Source organism: Dermacentor andersoni, chromosome 1 (assembly GCF_023375885.2).
Source record: "Dermacentor andersoni chromosome 1, qqDerAnde1_hic_scaffold, whole genome shotgun sequence".
Taxonomy (NCBI): Eukaryota; Metazoa; Arthropoda; class Arachnida; order Ixodida; family Ixodidae; genus Dermacentor; species Dermacentor andersoni.
This window is the reverse complement of record NC_092814.1, coordinates 81,872,923-81,894,831: the sequence shown is the minus strand read 5'-3', so window position 1 is coordinate 81,894,831 and position 21,909 is coordinate 81,872,923. Positions and strand designations below refer to the sequence as shown.

The 21,909-nt window shown below is 43.7% G+C and overlaps 1 protein-coding gene and 1 pseudogene across 3 annotated transcripts in view; both read right to left on the bottom strand.

The window, feature by feature from the left end:
- Positions 1-2,009: 2,009 nt before the first annotated feature.
- The window catches only part of LOC126546051 (protein BANP-like), a 32,391-nt gene continuing 12,491 nt past the window's right edge, over positions 2,010-21,909 (bottom strand). For all 3 annotated transcript variants that reach the window (XM_055061661.2, XM_072286102.1, XM_055061660.2), the window contains 4 exons: positions 21,631-21,870; positions 13,126-13,247; positions 8,787-8,990; positions 2,010-2,227 (listed from right to left, as the gene is read on the bottom strand). In XM_055061661.2, coding sequence (XP_054917636.1) covers positions 2,060-2,227; positions 8,787-8,990; positions 13,126-13,247; positions 21,631-21,870 — 734 coding nt within the window. In that variant the 3' untranslated portion in view covers positions 2,010-2,059. The remainder of the gene's footprint in view (positions 2,228-8,786; positions 8,991-13,125; positions 13,248-21,630; positions 21,871-21,909) is intronic.
- On the bottom strand, positions 11,147-12,028 carry LOC126546054 (uncharacterized; annotated as a pseudogene).

Here is a 21,909-nt window from a genome sequence, read left to right as displayed (position 1 = left end):
ATACAGGCGCTAATCACGCCCGTAACGTTAACTAGACCTCCATTTTAATAACTCTTGCGACTCACTACAACGCTTCGGAGGCGCAAAAGAGCCTTTTTTTTTTTTTTTATAAGTAGAGACAGTTTTACCAGAGCGTTACCGTATGCTGGCTGCTACGACTGTGCATGCGCAGAGTTCAGCGGGCTCGGGTACAAGTTTACCGGAATGCTCAGCCGTATACCAACGCTTATGCCATATACCGTGTTTGCCCCCGCCCCCTCTCGCCCCCCACAACATGGCACCACCCAGCCTGCCTCGATCTTAATTCGCCCGAGATTTTTGATCGCCTTCGTGACAGCAATAAGTGATAAAATTGGCCATCGCTCATACGGGTTCCTCGAAAGCTTCGCAGTTGAAAAGCTTCGCGACTGCGAAGCTTTACTTTTGAGGAACCTGTATGGGTTTCCTTTGTAGCACTTATCTACGTTTGGGTGGACGTCTCATTTTCCCTTTATTATTTACTTCTCTCCAACTTCCGGGTTTCCGCAGCACTATGACGTCAAACTCTTGCCTTTGCTTCTGTGTTGTTGACAAATTCGACTTCGCCTGCCATCTGCTAGCCACCTGGTTAGCTCAGATGGTAGAGCGGCTGTCCCGGAAAGGCGGTGGTCCCGGGTTCGAGTCCCGGACCAGGACGAATTTTTCTTCAACTGCGAAGCTTTTCTTTCGAGGAACCCGTATGGGTTTCCTTTGTAGCCCTTAGTTACGTTTGGGTGGATGTCTCGTTTTTCCTTTATTAATTACTTATCTCCACCTTGGGGGTTTCTGCAGAACCATTACGTCAAAGCAACAATAGCAAGTACAAGATGCTTCCCTTTAGAAAGCAAACAGGATATGTAATAGCCAAAATGAACCCATGTTTTCTCTAGCAAATGCATTTACACTAGAACTTCTCTATGTGTGTAATTTACAATGTGCTGGGACTTCTGACTGACCTTCCCTTTTACAAATGTTTTAGGTTAATTGTCCATCACACAAAAAACCTGGCTGCACGCACAAATCTGCCTTTTCACTGTTGCGCACAGTGTTCCAGGGTTTGCAACACCAAACTTTAGTTCTCCACAAAACATGCTGAAAGTGGCACATCTGCCTTTTATTGTCGTACACAGCATCACAATGCTTGCAATGTCAGGCATCGACTACCAATGCCTGCAACACCATACTCGGGACACACACAAAGTGGCAGGTTAATTCTTTAATGAAAGCACCTATACATACCCCAAAAGAATGTTTATTTTCTATCTAAATATACAAAACACATCGAGAATAAGCATAACCAATGAAAAGAAATATATCGTAGAAACTTTTTCAGCAATAGGAGGAAGCACCAGGTAGAAAACTGTAAGTGGGCTTCACTCCAAGCCACCTATGGCTTTGTTTCTAATTTGTTCGGACAGCTCTCATCACATGTGAACTATAGCTGTACATTTCATTTGTTTTACATCACATGTGCGATACCACTGCAGCCAGAGATCTTGCATCCTCTCACCATGCTTTCAGAAGAAAGCGAGTTACGTGCCAAACTTCTTCCTTGTCTTGTGTTCCTGCTCTAAACCAACACGACACTTGCTGCCTGTCGTTCAGTGTTGGCCAAAGACATTTAACCCGAAACTTCGTACTCTATACCAAAACTCGACAAGAAAATGTTTTCTGGTATGTTGCCTGTAGGCAACACTTGTCAGTAAGGGGTTAATTGACTTGCTGCAAATGCATCAAGCTGAATTACATGCTCCAACTATTTCACTGCTTTAATGCAACTGCTGTGGTACAGTGGTGCTAAGACCTGGCTATTAACCAAGAAGTCATAAGTTCTAACCCTGCCCACAGATATTCTTTTTTTCTTATGAGCAGCATTTTGTGATGACAGGCAGACCAACTAAAAGAAGGCATGGCGCCAAAGCCTGTTTGTGATTTACAGAAAAAAATAAAGCTGTTTCCTCTAATGGCAAGCAAAAAAGAATAGGCACAGCACTAATAAATAACAAGTTTATTAGCGTTCCATGCAATGTTTACAGCTGATTTAAGGTATTATGGTAACAGTTGGATTATCATCAGAGGCCCTATCTACAGCTGCTGCCAGAATATGGTTTCCATTTAAAATTTGAATCTGGTGGGTTTGCTGGATCTGGGCAAGTTGCTCAGCAGTGGCGTGAACAACTTGGAAGTCACCATGCTGTGTGCAGAATACCTATGCAGAAAGAATGACAAAGTTAATTTAGCAGCAAATTATTAACATTATGTCAACAACACATAAAGTAACATAAACATCCCCTCCCACAATCCTCGATCATAACATACTCGACTTCTTGCAAAACAACAGCACCAGTGCTCCAGGTGAACTGAGTCTACAGAATTGCTCCAACTAACTCATCACACATATCGGTTCTTAAGATAGAGTAGTTACATACCAGCACATAAACTAAATAAACAACCAAGCAAGAGAAGCACAATCACACTACTAGAAGACCTTGCAGACGTAGTTAACAGCAAAATAGATAAAAATAAGATTGTAATTGGGCTTTTTTTTTTTTCAGATCTGAAAAAAGCATTCGACACGTTAGATCATGAAATACTCCTTGGAAAATTAGCCCAAATGGGATTCCGCAGGCCTTTCATAGAGGTTTTTAAAGACTGCTTCAAAAATTGATATGTCATTTGAATTCAAAATATAGACAGCGAGTTAATACACATAAAGCATGGAGTCCCAGAAGGATCCATACTAGGCCCACTGCTTAATTTGTATGTGAACTCAAAGTTATACCAATTTGCTGATGATACTGCTTAAATATTACCCCATGAAAATTTTAATGAATGCATTACTTTGTTACAGGAACATATATACAAAATAATGGCACGGTTTGAAAACAACTACATATTTTTGAACAGAGGAAAAAACACAGTTAATCTGCTTACACAGCCTGTACAAAAAAGTGCAGCTAACTGAAAATCTATACTTGCATAGTAAGCGTTGCATTGAGTGCTCTTGCCAAAGGATGCAATATGCCACAAAAATAAAGTACCTTGGTGTTATTTTCGATGAATATTTCTCATTTGTCCATCACATACAGCATGTAGCTAAATGACTCTGAGCAGTATGTGTAGTCATGTACAAAATCAAATCAGTATGTGATGTTGGGTTAAGAAAACTCACCTTAAGGCTCTAGGTGAAACTGTATTACGGTATGTAATTACGATCTACGGACTTGCTTTGCCATACAGGGTAAACATGTTAAACAGAATAATAAAAAAAAAATAACGAACAACATAGCATATGGAACAAACAGCAACTCCATCAGCCACAGTGAGCTGATGGCAGAACTAAAGCCCCTACATCCACGCGTCACCGCCGACCAGGTTAAGCACCGCCAACCTGCCCTCCTCTTCCAAGCTCCTCTCCCACTCACCCCCTCAGCTTCCGGCGTCAAGCGGAACTTACGTAGCTTCAGCTTCCTGTTCCGAGTGGAAGTGACCCTATGTTTTTTTAACGTTGTTTACTTTCGCGTCTACGGAGAGGCTTTAATTGCACCAGCTGCGGTTGAAACTGTTAATGCGATTCCATCCAAGAACCACCGCCTACTGTAATCAGCGATCTGGTCGTGTTCGCTGCTTCGCGTCAACCTGCGACAAGTTGTGCCACGAGAGACAACGTACAGTGGAATGTAGTGCCTGGGTGCTTGGAGACCGCTCCCGTTTTTCGTGCATTTGGAAAACAGCGACCGCAAACTACTACTTCAGCGGAATACAACAGCTTGTCCCCTTTGAATTCTTCTTGTTTTGAAGCATACATCCCCTCCAGCCAGCACGTATGGAGGGACTTTAGTGAAGGAGTTCGCGACGCCAATTTGTACGGCAGACGCATAGAGTTTATGCTGTTGATTCTGAGGTTGAACTTGTCTTGTACGGCAGATCGAAGGTAACGAACGTCCCAAGTGCGTGCACTGCGTGAAGAACTGCAATGACGTGAAGCTATGAAATATTACAAGTTCAAATTTGCGTGGAGGGCATTCAGTGACATGGTGAAAACAAGTGTGCTTTTCTTGTGCGATATGAGTGGAGGTGTGCAGTGAATTGGTGCGTGCGCGCGTGTTGTAACGCGTGCAAAGGTGTACGGCGAATTGTGTTAGTGTTGTGACGCGAGCAGATGTGTACGGCGAATTGTGTTCGTGTGTTGTGCCCCAGCCCATGGCTCTCCGCACTTTGTCAGAGAAAGGGGACGACAGGCAAAGCGTGCGGGCGCAGCGTACGCAAACAAGCACGTAGATGCACACGAATGACGCTTGGTGGAATGGCTAGAGCGAGCTACTCAAATTAGCACCGGTTGCCAAGCACGGGCGTCTCACCATCGTCTGCAATCACAGTGGAAATTCTCGCAGCGCAACTCCAGGAAGCGTAAACGCCGGAACCGGAAATCTTAAAACCGGACATGCCGGAACCGGAAATGCCGGAAGCGGAAATGCCGGAACCGGATTTGGTGTGAGGGGAAAAGGCGGTTGTCGCTACTTAAGAAAGCGGCGGTGGCGCGTGGATGGAGGGGCTTTAGGCAGAACATGGTATATTTGATGTTAAACAATTTTTTCTTTAGGTGGTATTTACGAAGCATTATTTTGATGACTAATTTAAAACAAAAAAACGTAAAAACTCGTGATCTGCGCAAGACAGACATTCGTTCAGGCTAAAGCGTTCACAAACTATGGTAAGAGAACGAGATCATTTTATGTACCGTTCTACTTTAACATACAAGAAGTTCCCAACGTATCGTCATTCAGGAAAATAAAAGATTTTGTACACCGCACGGTTCTGACAAGTGGCTGGGAATAATCGAAGAAAACCATGTGACAGGACTTCTGATGAACTTTCGCTAACAATTGTATAAAACAGACTGCGGTATTATGTTCTTTTTATTTGTATTATGTTCTTTTCTTTTTTAATAGTGATTGGTGACTGCTACTGTTCCAAAACATTTACAACCGTATATGATGAAGCACAGGGTTGCGCTGTACATATATTTGCGGCTGTAATACCTCTTTGCTTACACTATTGTTCGTGCAGGAAGAAATACTAGAAATTAGTCGAGCAATGGGGGAAAAGGGAGAGGGAATGGTAGGGAGGAAGGAAAGAAATTGTGTACTTGTATTATGCCTTGTTGAAGGCATATATACAGAGGTCCGCATAAAAGCATCATGCTTTCGCGGACTACAGGTTACTATCTATGGCACATATAAGAAATTTAGTTTTGCTATTGTACTTTTTTCCCCCTATTGTTTCCTCTGTTCTTAGAGCACAAGACTGTCACTCGAGCCATAGCACTGCCCAGTCCCGCTCAAAAGCATCATTGCTTTGGTGGGCTGACAAAATATTTGATTTGCATGTTTTAGGTTCTAATGAAGGAAAGAAAGAAATATTAACAGCTTTTAAGGACCTTGCAAAAGCAACAATAAAGAATATATATACCACTAAATGAATATCTTGTCAAAAAGTCGTAACATACATTTGAGTAAGGTCAAAGATAGTAAGGACTACTGTAGAATTCCCTCTATTTTGCAAACTCAATATTCCTTGATCCCAACCTATACAAAAATTCGATTACAGTAAATTTCAGACAGCCATGCTGCTAGAGGGGAGCACCACTGAAAAATCTGGTCCTGTGAACTGTTTGCCAAAATAGTTTTTTCAAGGTTATTAGTAAAATTTGAGAGATTACAGGTACACTATGGTGAATTAAAATTTTTTGATGTATGTTGTGGAACATGACACATTGTTCGATAGCAGCCCAAATCCCCAAGATGCCACACAAAGAGCAAAAGATTGTGGGTATTAAAAACAATTGAACGAGAATGTAGGATTCATGTTGCACACACTAATAATACTCTGCACAGACTTGCACGACTGCACAATCTAACAACTGTGAAGCTTCAGTAAAAATGCTAAAAAACTGTTTCAGTGCTTTTTTAAGACTACTAAGATATGTCTATTTACTATTTACCATAGTTACCCGAAAATAGGTCCAACACAATTATAGGTAGACCAATATATATTGAACTCCCTGAGAAATAAAAATAATTCATTCGAATATAGGTTGACCCACATCTTTTTATAAGAACAAGAAACTTTAAACATGACACAAGTTTATTCACCATAAGCTCAGCTACTAAATCTCGCCAGTCGATGGTGCAAGCTGCAACCTCGTCGGATGCTTCGAAGGTGTCCGCGACACAACAAACAATGTCGTCCTCGGTGCCGTCAAGTGCATTGGATATGCAGCCTTTCTTACAGCCAGTGTGGATAATCTTTGCTAACAGATGCAGCAGACTTGACTGAGGAGCTCCGTTAGCTCGGTACTTTCACTAGCTTTGGTCACAAATATAAGTCGAGATTCTTTGATCACGAATATACGTCAACAGCTCATGTTAGGGAACCTTGTCGGGAAAAAAAAACAGGTCAACTTATATTCAATAAATATGGTAGATTACCAAGGCAAAAAGCACAAAAATGAATTGATAACACCATCCACACAAAATGTGTGCATGGCATTTTTAAAAGCAAGTACAGATGCAGTCTAGTTGAACATGGTTCTTACACAAGCTATTTTGTCTGCTTCGAGAACAAAGACTTAGTCCAGGGAGTGTCGGTATTGACCATGTAATGCCTAAAGCTTCTAGATACCATCTAAGTTTCATGCAGCGTATGTGACACGGTTCCCAATAAAGACCAAAGAATTGGTTTTTTAGGACTGACATTCGACCTATATGTATTGGAATATATCTACACCATGTGGGACCTTAGGACAAAGTGAAGCACCGATAAAGTGGAAAGCGTTGAAAGCATTGCAGTTCATTTTGTTTTTGGTGATTATATGCATAATGTCAGTACGCTGAGTGCAAATTCTTGTTTAGGCTGGCCTGCTCTTGAGAACTAAAGGCACTTTCTCAGGGTAAGATTTTTTCCATAACATGTTAGACTCGAAAACTGGAATAGATAGAAACCAATATTTTTTTAAATCCATCTTATATATCTGCACACTTAGAAACCAAGTGTCAAACTGGAGCGGGACCTGAATTATAACTGAAAGCAAAGTTTATTTTTAACTAGAACTCAACTTGAACTGAAATATGTGCAGCCATTTCAGAGCTGAAGCTGAACAAGTCATAGCAAACCAATGGGACAGTTACATGTAAAACAAAGAAAATGTTACAAATCAGTTTGGCAGATGGTCCTGAAAATTTTATAGGAAATTGTATTTGTCCTGGGTGACTTGCAGTTTTGTCTACTGAACCTGACTGATAAACTAAGCATTTTATGTAAAAATATCAAAAGCACTGTAAATAAATAAATATCAACTAAGCACGAGTGTTACGTGCCCAATCCATTATATAATTACAAGGCGCACCACAGTCGGGGACTCAGGATTAATTTTTACCACCTCAGGTTTTTTAACTTGCACACCTAAATCTAAGTACATTAGTGTGTTTGCATTTCGCCTCCCTCTAAGGGCAACCACTGCAGCTGGTATCGAATCCACGAACTCAAGCTCAGGCCCATCGAAATGTGACCATGCAAGGCTCTAGCTACTGGGCTACCGCAGTGGGTCCCATTGGAGTTTAAAGGGGCCCTGAACCACCACTTGGAATTGGTGCAAAATAACATAGTCCACGGGTAGCATATGCTGCTGTGAACATCTCAGCCAAGTTATGCTGTCGTACGAGGAGTGTGGAACTCGCAAGCCTTTCCCTCAAACGCTATCTTTTCAACAGAGGGCCCTGACCTCACTCTCTTCTGAATGCTTTATTTTATCATTCCTTTAGACGGCTGCTATTCAACGATAACTGACATCAAGATGCGGTCGGCTACACGGCAAAGATACCGCGGCCGCCACCGGGTGCCACCACGAGTCCACTGGCTAAGCGCACTGCAGCTCACCGAGGAAAACTGCGTTTGGCTTATGTTTAGCGCGTCACAGGCATGAAAGGCGGAAGGTGTGGCATCTATGTTAACATACAAAATGAAATTTGAACTGCGCGCCATGGTCACATTTAGAAGGCAGAGCGTTGTGGACACGCCCCACTGCGCCCTAGTCTTCGCAGTGCAAGGCATTAAAGGAAGAACGAGAGCACAGCGAAGGCCATGTTTGATTGCCAATAACTCTACTTCTGCTGAACGCACTGAAGTACTTTTTGCAGCAAAGTATTTCTGAAATAGCCTATTCTCGCTTCAAATGCCTTTCTCCACTTCAATAAAAAGTGGTTCAGAGCCCCTTTAATACCTGCACTTTCTACTGATGGATATTGATGATAGTTACAATGATAAAGGTTGTACACAGTAATTGCATTGTTAATTAGTTGAATTTCAGTACAGTGTTATATGGTGGCCATAACTTGCTCTAATATTTTTGTCTGCCAATTTGAATAACCAAGCTGAAAATGCAGGATCACTATGTTTGAGCAGTAGCTTGAACTTAACTGGAAAAAGTCTTGGTTCGACGTCCTGTACTTCCATCTTGCTGCCTGTCTAGTGTTTCAGGGCAAAAAAAACTTATTTAAAATATTTAATTGTCTGCACTGTCTTAGACAAAGAAAAAAAAATATCAGAATAAAGATACCATAAAAATTTTAAATGTTGAAGCAATGCACCTTATAGAGAAAGAGAGAGTTATCAGTCACCAATCGTCATTTCTTTTCAAAAGATATAAACCAAGTTCTGTGCAGAAAGACCACAGGTTGACCAATAGAAGAACATGCTGACCAGCATACCTGCCCCTCAGACACTGCAGCAGCTGCTGCTAGCTCAGCTTCCTCATTGTTTCCATCCTCAATTGTTCGCAGAGAGAAAGTGCAAAACTCCGAGGCTTGTGGAACTAGCTCGATGCTGTTCATGCTGTCATCCGACACTTCTGGCTCATTGTGGACAGCCCCTGCTTTCTGGACCGATGAACCTGTTGCAGTTGAACTGGATACCTGGACAGGCAACCAATGCAGCAGCTACAGCGCACTGCTTATTCACACTTGCATGGATAATGGTCTCCACAGACAAATAAAACAGCTGTAAAAGCCGCAAAATGGATTATTATTGCCCCGAAATGTTTCCACCAAGGTTGCAATATGTTATGGACAAAAATAACATACAACATATACAGTCGAACCCACTTAGCACTATACTGTTTTTAACAATATATCGAATATAACAATGAGCAGCCGATGCACCGCCTTTTGTGAGTGTTCTATGGCGAAATAAACCACTTAATACAATGTACCTATGCTGCATTATTGATTATAAAAACTAAATCTGGCTACTGGCTGTGTGCGCCGAAAAGAAAATGAAAGCAAAATCCCTGAAAAAAAAATGCAAGCCGCCGCACCTGCCTGCATACCATATAACTTTGCCTTTCCATTCGAAGGTATGTGCCATACACACACCTTCGTAATGCTATAAGTGGGTTCAACTATACTTCTTTCTGTTGAATTAAAACATTTGAATGTTCGTCCCCTCTGCTTTTTTTTTTTTTCGACCTCGTTAAAACAATTCTCGGTTATAGCACATAACAATGGGATTTTCTTGGCACTTGAATACTGTTATAAGTGGGTTCAACTGTAATGCAGGTTATTAGTTTTTCTCAGTGTTTTTAAAGGACAATAGAAAAAAAATTACTGAGAGCTGGGAAAGCATAGGCCCCAGGAAAACACAACAGAACAAAAAAGCATAGTTTTAACTTGAAAAGAGGCAAGAAAACTCAAATTAAAATTAGTGGTCATATCTACTCAGACAGTATTGCCAATATGAGAATCAATCATTCTGCAAGACAGATGTGCAAATAGACCTGCAAGACGAGAGATGCACAGCAGAGTCTGGCCAATATTCTATGCATAAACGAAGAAACTGCTCTGCATGGGGATGTGCGAGGTACAATTCAGTCGCGATTAGCTGTGGCTCCTGGAACGGCTCATCACCTCCACGGGCATAATCTGTGTTGCATAGTAAGTTTGCAGGCAAAATTGACTCTGTCATCAATCAACGACTCTCCCAACTTTACATTGCCATCGGTGTTCACATATTTGTCAACATTGCCTAGAACCAGCTCATACTTGACCACAACCACAAAACATGGCCTTCCACATCATCACCGTCACATGGAGCTGTAAGGCAACCCCTTGTAAAATAGTTTTATTTTTTATTTTTCATGGCATGCTGGAATCGTAAGACTTGTTTGGGCATGGGCAGCAAGCACTTTGGTGTAATCAGTAAAGCCTGCAACCTGCGACATGAACTCATGTGATAGTAGCACCTTCTTTTAAAAATTGTTTTTACATATACCCATAACAATTTTTTTTTTTTTTTTTTTTTACTAAAAGTATTTCAATAAAGTTGACCCTTTAAGGAGGAGACAAGTACTCAACAAAAATGTTTATTTTCCATCTACCATAAAATTCCAAGCAAGCGCCCCCCCACCCCCTCGCAAGTCGAAATTACCAGCGTACCGGCAAAGTGGCGGGGGGAGGGGGGGCACTATCCCGGAAGGGCACCAAAATTTAATATGGCGATGACAAAATTTTTCTCTTGCAAAAAAAAAAAATGCAGTGCACATGGTTTTAAAATTTTATTAGGAAGATGAACTTTATTAGTGAAACCATCAAAAGACTCCTGAGAGCCGGTAGCAAAAAAAGAGTTTTCAGCCCTCCACTTTAATTTCGCCCCGGTTTCTGGCACCACAGCTCCAACATTTGCCAGTCCGCCATGCAGGTCGCCATCCTCCAAACCATCGAGTGTGTTTTTAATGACGCCCCCCTTGAAGGACCATGCCACTGTCTCCTCCAACACAGTGGCCCTAGCCTCGGCAACAAAATCAAGGACCTCCTGCCGCGACAGCTTCTTCAAGTTTCCTTTCGGTGTTACTCTCTTCCTCATGCATATATTCCTCCCACAAACGCCGTAAGGTGGTTTTAAACGGCTTGTTCCAATATACGTCAGCCGGCTGCAGGATGCTTGTGCAACCCACAGGCACATAGAGCACGTTGGTAGAGCACCTCGAAAGCAGTTTTCGCAACTTGCATTTTATGGATTGGTGCCTGGTCCAGCACCCGTAACCGCCACACGTCATTGTTGTTGGGGCCCCAAACTCTTTATAGCCACTCTTGCATCTTAAGTCATCCACCCGTTCTTAATGGCGATCAGACAAACATTTGCTACGAGTAAAAAAAAAGTCAGCATTGTGATACAATGAACTCGGCAACATTCTGACTTTTTGCTCTAATCAAAAATAAAATTATTCTCACCTGGTATGCAAAGGCACACAAAGGCCCTAGCTGAAATTTTCCTTGTTGGTTCTTTGAAGATAAAGAAAGCCGGGAGCTTGTGGCCGGTGGTGCGTGCAGCTAGGGCAACCATGAAGCCTCGCCAGGCACATTCAGTGTTTGCGATGCATATGGTGCTTTCGCCAACCACGCTGTTCGTCCTGTTCGCCGGATTGTCGACGCGGACCATTGTCTGATCCATATTGGCGATGTACAAAGTGTAGCCGTTGTGCTGTCGCAGGGAGTTCGCAGAAGTCCGAAAGGCACTTGCTGCCTCCAAAAATTCCTCAGGCATTTTTTGGCTGTCATTCATGGCGCGGCGCATTGCAACGCCGAACCGCTGCTTCCACCTACTTATAAATGGCTAGAAGCAACGAAGTTTCCAAACTGCATGTTGATGGCTATTTTGACACCCTCTTCAAAAAGTAGCCAGTTGCTAATGGCACGTCCTGCACTTCTTTTGCGCTCAAAGAACTCGAACAGCGCATTGTCCACGTATACACTGCACACTGGTGCGCCGTTACTTAGCTTCCGTCGAAGTTAGGCTTTCCCGAAGTTTTGCTGCAGCAAATTGTCAAAGTTCTTCTCCCATTCCCATATCTGTTTCTGGTCGAGCTTGAATTGTCAAGACGTCTGGTGCACGTTTTTCTGTTTTCTCGATGGCATTGGATGACCTAGATTTTCTTTGCTACTGTGTAGGAATGCATGACCTGACACCGCCAAAACAAAACAACAAATGGCATGTAGCATTTGGGCTGCAAAGTAGGATTGAATTGGACTGGATTTTTGGACTGAATCTGGCAAGCCAGTGTTGCCTGGGCACGGTGCATGACACTGGCGTGGAAGTGGAGGGGGCTCTTGCACAGGTGGGGGCGCTTGCTCGGAATTTTACGGTAAATTACCAAAATAAATAATACGCTGAGAACAAGCATATTCAACAAAAAGGAAAACTATATTGAGGAAAGCTTATCCAGTCATAGGAGGGCAGCACAAGGCAGAACAGTGGTAGAGAGCTTCACTCCAAGCCACCAATGGCTTCGTTAGGAACTTGTACAGACAGTTCTCATTGGACGTGAACCACAGGTGTGCAATGTATTTGCTTTACATGGCCTGTGTGATACCACTAAAGTTGGGGATCTTGCATCTGTCTGTCTTCTCGGAGCACGCTTTCTAAAGAAACCGAGCAGTGCGTCAAACGTCTTCCTCATCCTGCTCTAATCCAACAAATGAGGCTTGCTGCCTGCCATTCAGTGTTGGCTGAATACATTTAGCCAGAAACAATGAACTTCATATTGGAACTTAGGGGAAAAAATTTTCTGGTGCATACTCATCCATAAAGAGATAATGTTTGCATTGACAATATGTCACTGCCATATGCACTTGCAAATAATGAGATGAGTAACACTAGTAATTACAATATGCATCGAGGTAAGCACATAGCTACAAATCGACAAAGCTATGCTGGCTGTATCGCTTTCTTGATCCTGTACTGTAGATAGTTGTGGGCAAATCAGGAAAAGCTGACCAACAGAATGAACGAGGATGAGGAAGTAGAAGCGATGACAGAAGCCACTGAAGAAAAGCCACAGGAAAGGAGTATAAACATTTTTCTGCAGTGTAACGTGTCCGCTACAATATAGTAATTGCTTGGAACCCAGTTCACATTTTTTTTTACATTCTGTACAAATTTGTGGGTACATCATGGAATGTGGTCGAACTAAACTAGAGCAACAACACACCTCACTGATGCCAAATTAACCAAGGTAGACTGCGTTGCTGCTTTACTAACCAAAGAGACACTCACCTTTGGATTCAAAGGCAGTCCCCGTTTCTTGCGCCGAAATGCTGTACGGCATTTTGAGTCTATATTCAGCTTGATTCTGTCCCAGTCGGCATTGGTCACCTCAAACAAATGTGTTAGATGACCTGAAACAAAAGTTTTAAAAAGGAAAGCTTTAACTACAGAATGTGGTAGCACAACAGTCATTTTCAGGTAATGCCGCCAGCTTAATACACATTGTTTCCTTCAGTTCAGTAATTAAAACAGGCACAGCACAGCATGAATAAACAGATGCAAGCAGATGGGGCAGCACTGGTGTCCTCACCAACTTCAAGTGGTCACATGCTCATGTACAAGTGTCAGCCTAAAGGTTGACACTTGTTAGGGGACAAGCAATCTAGCATAAATTGACCAGCTTAAGAAAAGGTGTAGTCAGTGTTTGTATTGCCCCTTTCGTTCCGTCTTGTGTCTGTGTTTGCACACTTGCCATTCAGTAAGTTTGCAAGATGTACCAACTCGCCCAAATTAAGTCGTTGCTACTTCGTGGGTGGATTTGGTTGACATCATCAAGTTACTGAGCCAGCACTTCAACGCCCAGCCTTCCAAGTTACTTGGACGATATCGCTTTCAGAAACGAGACCAGTTCGCTACTGAATCCGTCAAAGACTATGTAACAGTTCTGCGAACTTTGGCAAAGGACTGCAACTTTGGCAACGTAGACTCCACAAAAGTAGGTCCTGATATGTCAGGCGGAACCACAGCAGTCCAGTCTTAAGCAGGGAGTACGAGGCTTCCTTTGGAGGTTATGCTATGAGACAGATCGATATGCGAGATCCATGATTATCATCTTCAACAACGGTTGCCAGCTGAGGCTAAGCTAACGTTTAATGAAGCATACATGCTCGCTTTGACTGCTGAATGAGCAAAAGATCAGCAGAGACAGATTGAAGGCAATCAGCAGCAGGCGAACAATTTCGATGTATATCGTCAGAATTTTTGCGAGTGCTTTACAAGCAAGGCACCTCAGTGCTTCCGATGCATAGCAGATCATAAGGCCGACAAATGTTTCTTCAAGGATGCTACGTGTAATTTCTTCTGCAAAAGAGGTCACATTGCAAAAGCTTGCCTCTCGAAAAAGACTAAACCACAGACGTACCAAGGAAGCCATCGTTTAGAGGAAGATGAAGTTTAGAGGACCAGGAAGACGGCCTCCTTACTGTTTTTCACACGGGTCTAGAGATGAAAACCACAGCTAGGTTCATCATGACAGTATGACTGTCCGGTCGGCCACTCAAGATGGAAGTGAACTCCAGAGCAGCATTTTCTATAAGTGAAGTGATGTTCACTCACTTCTGGCCTGACGATAACCCTGCATTAAGAGAATGCAAGCTCACTCTACAGACGTGGTCGGGAGAATGTTTGGACATCCTCGGCTTTGTGCTTATCAAGGTTTCTTTCAACAAAAACAAGGCACGGCTACCATTACTCGTGGCTGGAGAAGTTGGAGCCAGCATGATAGGAAGAAACTGGTGCAAAAAACTTGAATTTACACTGCATGGACTGAACAATCTCACGGGAACGACAATCGACGCTACATTAGCCAAGCTCTCTCTGGTCATTCATATTTAAAACAGCGCCAAAAAACACGGACAAGGGAGGACACAGGACGAGCGCTGACTATCAACAACACCTTTATTGGAGCCTGCGCAAATATATACAATTTGCAACAGGTATAAAGAGAGTGAAAGAAGAAGGGGAGGGGAAGGCGAGTCATCGTTGGTCAACTACTGCTGCGCATGCGTCAATAACATTAAACAATATAAAAGAAACCATAACATGGTGGACACAGGCCAAACTGCTTAACTTTTAAGGAACTTAAGCTCTTTATCACAAAGTGCTATGGAAGGGGAACTAACACAGGTGGCTCCTAACTGACACATTGGAAATGCCTCAAAGATTTCTCTGGCCATCTGATTGCTGTACCTTTTCAACACACGTGTGTCTTCAAGGAGTGGAGAACAGCCACACTTGACACAATGAACAGCCAGATTACTGCCAGTCTTAATCTTGACACAGTGCGCATGCTCACGCCAACGTTCATTGATACAGCATCCTGTTTGCCCTATGTAAGTGCAGCCGCAAGAGGTGGGAATGGAATACACTACATTGGTACTACAATCTACAGGCTTGGTGACATGTTGCTTATGGCACGGTCCAGGTGTTCTCCGGCTTTCGTTTATTTTTTTGCACATCCTTCTCAACTTGTTAGGCGCAGTGAACACGACCTTTATACCAGCCCGGCCTGCGGCTTTCTTGATGCGATGGGATACACCATGTATACACGGGATCGCAACAGTCCTGGTTAAGACATCACCCGCTCCGCGCTGTTTCTTGGGGGAACGAGCCTCTTGCAATAAAACTTCCGCCAAGGCTGACAACAGTTGTTCAGGATAGCCACTTGTTTTAAGCCGCTGGACTTGATTGAAGAGGCTGCTGGACATCGAGTGGTGGCAAGAGCGAACGACCGCATTTCTAAGGCCCCTAGGGTGATGGAGCGCTTCACCACTTTAGAATGGTTGGATGTGTAGGGGAGCAGGTGTTTTTTGGAACGCGGGGCATACATCCAACACGTGTGCCCTTCCTGGAGGTGTAGTGCAAGGTCTAGGAAGCGGATTTGGCCTTTTTCTGGCAATTCTCTTGTGAACGTCAAAGCTCAAATCATAGTGGGCCAACAATAGATCACTCATTATGGGCGCAATACGAGAGCCTACGCATATCCCGTTCTTTTGCACATAGAACTCTTCATTGTGCTGGATGACGGTAGATCTTAGGTAAACCTGCAGCAGGTCCAGGAAATTGGTATTGCGCCCATAATGAGTGATCTGTTGTTGGCGCACTATGATAGTCTCCTCCAGGAGCAACTCAGCACAATTCCTGTTAAGAAGGTGTTTCGCTACGTCGACGATTTTCTGGTGATCCTTTCTGCCCACCCTAATGAAGCCACAACCCTGGTCGACCAAGTGTTTGAAAAATTCAAGTGCATCTATCGAGGTTTGATGTTCACAAGAGAATTGCCGGAAAAAGGCCAAATCCGCTTCCTAGACCTTGCACTACACCTCCAGGAAGGGCACACGTGTTGGATGTATGCCCCGCGTTCCAAAAAACACCTGCTCCCCTACACATCCAACCATTCTAAAGCGGTGAAGCGCTCCATCACCCTAGGGGCCCTAGAAATGTGGCCGTTCGCTCTTGCCCCCACTCGATGTCCTGCAGCCTCTCCAATCAAGTCCAGCGGCTTAAAACAAGTGGCTATCCTGAACAACTGTTGTCATCCTTGGCGGAAGTTTTATTGCAAGAGGCTCGTTCCCCCAAGAAACAGCGTGAAGAGGGTGATGTCTTAACCAAGACTGTTGCGATCCCGTATATACATGGTGTATCCCATCTCATCAAGAAAGCCGCTGGCCGGGCTGGTATAAAGGTCGTGTTCACTGCGCCTAACAAGTTGGGAAGGATGTGCAAAAAAATAAACGAAAGCCGGAGAACACCTGGACCGTGCCATAAGCAACATGTCGCCAAGCCTGTAGATTGCAGTACCAATGTAGTGTATTCCATCCCCACTTCTTGTGGCTGCACTTACATAGGGCAAACAGGACGCTGTATCAATGAACGTTGGCGTGAGCATGCGCACTGTGTCAAGATTAAGACTGGCAGTAATCTGGCTGTTCATTGTGCCAAGTGTGGCTGTTCTCCACTCCATGAAGACACACGTGTGTTGAAAAGGTACAGCAATCAGATGGCCAGAGAAATCTTTGAGGCATTTTCAATGTGTCAGTTAGGAGCCACCTGTGTAAGTTCCCCTTCCATAGCACTTTGTGATAAAGAACTTAAGTTCCTTAGAAGTTAAGCAGTTTGGCCTGTGTCTGCCATGTTATGGTTTCTTTTATACAGTTTGGCCTGTGTCCGCCATGTTATGGTTTCTTTTATATTGTTTAATGTTATTGACGCATGCCCAGCAGTAGTTGACCGATGAAGACTCGCCTTTCCCTCCCCTTCTTCTTTCACTCTCTTTATACCTGTTGCAAATTGTATATATTTGCGCAGGCTCCAATAAAGGTGTTGTTGGCAGTCAGCGCTCGTCCTGTGTCCTCCCTTGTCTGTGTTTTTTGGCGCTGTTTTAAATATGAATGATCCGTACCAACTAGCTCGCACCCAAACCCTTCTGACTCTCTGTGGTGTTCAATGAAGCTCTCACTGGACATTCAAGGCCACCTGTACGCATTGACCTTGCTGAAGACTTGACGCCCAAGTTTTTGAAGCGCTGGCAAGTGTCATTTGCATGCGAGATGCCGTATGTCGAGAACTCAACAAACTCCAGGCTGAAGGCATAATCGAGTGAATCTCCCCCTCTCACTGGGTGACAGCAGTGGTCGTTTTGAGGAAGAATGGATCCTTACGATTGTGCAGGGATTACAAGAGCACAGTAAACACAAGCATCAAGCCAACGGTGCATCCTAAGCCAACGGCAGCAGAGTTGCTTGGAACTTTTCGAGGAGGACAGATCTTTTCAAAGATTGACTTGACACAGGCTTATCAACAGCTACACATCAACGAGGCCACTTCAGAGATGCTGAATGTCAACACAAAGGCTTGTACGCAGTGAAGCATCTACCATTCGGCGTTTCGGCCTCACCATCTATATTCCAACGCTTCATGGATGCTCTGCTCGCTGGACTGCCCGGTGTTTGCGCCTATTTAGATGACATCCTCATCATGGGAGCATCGAATGAAGAGCATCTAGATTGACTGGAAGCAGTTTTGCAGCATTTGCAACAAGCAGGTCTCAAAGTAAACATGGAAAAATGCATATCTGAGGAACACAAAGTGCAGTTCCTGGACTACAAAGTGAGCGCTAAGGGAATTGAGCTGCCGTCTGAAAAGGATGAAGCAATAACGAGTGCACCAGAACCAACCAACAAGTAGGAGCTATAATCATTCTTATGAATAAGTTTTTACAGCCAGTTCCTCTGAGACAAAGCATCCATCGCCGAACATCTTCATTGTTTACTGGACAAAGAAGCTAAGTGGAGATGGGAAGCCCTGCACAAAGCTGCTTTCAACAAACTTAAGGACGCACTACATGAGTGTATGGTTCTTGCGCATTACAATGGCTCTCATCCATTGATGCTGAGCTGTGATGCTTCACCTTACGGGTTAGGAGCAGTTCTTGCGCAGTTGGACGGAAACTGGCATAAAATACCAGTAGCATCTGTGTAAAGAACACTCGGCAAATATGAGAGAAGCTAATCCCAACTCGCCAGAGAAGGGCTTGCAATTGTGTTTACCATCACATATTTTCATTAGTATATTTCTGGTTGGCATGTACTGATAGTGACTGACCATAAGCCACTACTTGGAATAATGTGCCCTAGGAGGCAAATTCAGCAAATGTTATCACTGTGAATGCTTCGTTGGTGCATGATTTTGAGCACCTATGACTACGAGTTGTTGTACTGAGAAGGGGAAAGAGATCAGAATGCAAGTGCTCTCAGTCGACTTCCTCTTGCTTAAGATGTTGATGAATTAGCAGCACCAGGTGACGTGTTGATGACTGAAGGTTTGCGCAAACCTTCATTGACTGTCGAGGAGATAGCAAGGCTGACAGTGGAAGACTCAATGCTTTCTCAAGTTTGCAAGGGGCTACAAACAGGATCAACAGTGTCATGGCAAGGTATAAACTTCCAACCCTACAAGAGTTGGGTGCAAGAACTTTCCACATGCTGTGGTTGCATATTATGGGGCACACGGGTTGCGATTCCTACAGAGGCTAAACAGGAAGTGTTGACTCTCCTTCACTCTAACCACCCAGGAATGACTATGATGAAGCGCTTCGTTCGCAGTCACCTGTGGTGGACTGAATTGGATGCCAACATCGAGACCAAGGTGCGGTCACGTGAGACATGTCGGATACACAGCAGTCTTCCTCCAGCAGTTGCAATGCCGGAATGGCCCCGTCCAAGTGAACCATGGGAGGTCATTCATGTTGATTTTGCAAGGCCGGTGAACAACTAGAGCTTTTTAATCGCAGTGGATGCCTTCTCCAAGTGTCTAGAAGTAAGACGTGTTATCGTAGTCTACTTCTGCTGCTACGGATGTGCTCCGATCACTGTTCGCCACTTTTGGCATTCCACAAGCGATAGTTTCTAATAATGGCACAGCATTCGTTTCCCCTGAAATGCAACACTTCTTCAAATTGAACATGATCAAACACGTAACATCAGCTCCATACCACCAGGCTACAAATGGACAAGTGGAGCGCACGGTTGCAGAAACAAAGAGCCTCTCCTGCCGGCTGTCCCGGTTTTTATTTAAGCAGCATACGACACCACACATTACAACACAGAAAACGTCTACAGAATTAATGCTTGGTAGGCAGCTTTCGTCTCAACTGGATGCGCTGCATCTCCGGAAAGACACCAAAAAGGGGAAGGTGGATGACATGCGAAAAGATTATGTGCCAGGCGACAAGGTGTGGATAAAGAATTTCCTGAACAACGCCACTGTAGTAGTTGAAGATTGCAGCAAGAGGTTGTTTGCAACAATGACCCAATATGGCAGGTGGCACAGGCGTCACGTGGATCATATAAAAAGAAGATACCATATGCTGATTGGAAATGCAGTTCAGGAATCACCCCATTATTCTAGTCCAGGAAATGAATCAATCAAAGACAACGATTTCAGTACAAAAAGACCCCTACTCAGTCCAGGTGCTGAGCGTTTGACAGAAGATGCACCCACGACTTTTGACTAGTCTCTTAAAGCCTACCCAGATTTGCCCATTGAAGCAGGGACGCCTGAAAGAACGCAACAACCACAACAGTCGCAATCTGTTCCAGACTACCGTATTTACTCGCGTAATGATCGCAACCCTGAATTTTGTCGTCAAAATTCGATTTTTTTTATTTCCCGTGTAATGATCGCACCCCGAGCTTGCCGCAGCGATATGTCGTGTGCCAAGTCTAGCTAATATTGATCGCGCTTACCATCTGTCGAATGCTACGCGAACAACTCTTCAAGACAAACCAAGCGGTCTGCACGCACCAAACATTCTTAAGTAGATGCCTCATTTCATTACTTTCACCACTTTCCACACTTCCATGACCAAAAAAAGCTGCAACCAAACTTGCCTTTATTATGTGTAGGCTTTATAAAGGTTGTGGTCAACAACAACAAAAAACATGCCTTTCGATTCTTCTCATCTGCACTCGTGGGCACGCAACAAATCGCGAGCGGCAACGATAGTAGCCACGTTTACACTGATACATTAAAAGTGTACCCTATTCATGCGCCAATGCTTGTAACACAGCTAAGATATTCACCCACCCTTAGCAGAAATGTGCCGTATTAGGATACCATAGTAGTGAACACAGATGCCGCAGTTTCCGCAGCATGCCGGCCATGTGTTTCTGTCACTGGCAGCTAAGCGCGCCTATCTGTTTCTGTCCCCTCAAAGTGGACATGGCTACGTTATTGCCGTGAACGCCGATATTAGCAATATTATTCATTATTGATACGGAAGAAACTGTTTCAATGCACGTAATGTACTCACAAGAAGAAAAAAAAATCGCGTTCGGCGCGTTCGGCTTGCTCCGCCGGCTGCCATTTTTGTTTTGGTGTCCCGCAGCAAACGCGGGAAGAAAAAGTCTTTCTTTTCACGGGAAATTTAACCCGCGTAATGATCGCACCCCTGATTTTGCGTCAATTTCTCTGACAAAAAAGTGCGATCATTATGCGAGTAAATACGGTATATACCACGCAGTCGTTATGGTCATGTTCTGAAGGCGCCTGAGTGACTAGGCATTTGAACATGTCAACATAAAATTGAGTGAGATGTGTTAAGGGTTCACTAGAGGGGGGAAGTATTATATATCAGCACTTGGATGAGCGACCGAAGATGAAGAGAGCGAAGTGCGCAACCAAGGACTCTGAGCTTGTGACCACGCAGCCAGCCTTGCAGCGTTCTAAAATGCAATAAAAGGCATTTTACAAGAACACTATATGTATCATCAGAATAAATTGAAACTTGAACAGAAAATAACCGATCAGAACACCCATGGAAATGTGACATGTAATAGCTCTGTATCTGTAGTACCACATGTACATTTTGTAGACCAAATTAAGCCACTGTTACAAATGCAGGTAAACCTGGAAATGGAACAACACATTGCAGTGGTTTCGGAATCATTCTAGTTTGGAGTTATGCTGATAGTACATCATTACATAATGAGACAGATAAATAACATTACTAATCTGAAAGACACATTCATACAAATCAGCATGAGCCACTTAACAAGAGAAACCCTAAACTGCATCATTAATGACAATTAACTGCAGCAGAGCTTTTTGTCATTTCATTGAGACTAATGGCATAGTAAATACAAACCTGCCTCTGAGCATAGTATTTACACTTAGAACAGAGAAGCATGACAACAGACAACAATATCAAACCAATGTTTAGGAGCAGCAACTCACATCGAATTCCATAGATCATCAATGGGTCCAACTGCTGCTTTTTGTGTTTGCCTGAGCCTGAAATGTTGGAGCGAGCCTGTGTCTCTCTGTCAAAGAGGTGGTCAAGCAAGGTCAGGGCCATCTTCTCAGGTGTACTGCAGGTATTGTTGATGTGGAACAATGTGGTTGGATTGATAGGGCAGCGCACTCTCATCTCTGGATTGTTCTCATCCCCAAGCCACGAACCATGTGGATAATCCGCTACAACAACCACAAAACACAAGTACCAGGAATTAGGAG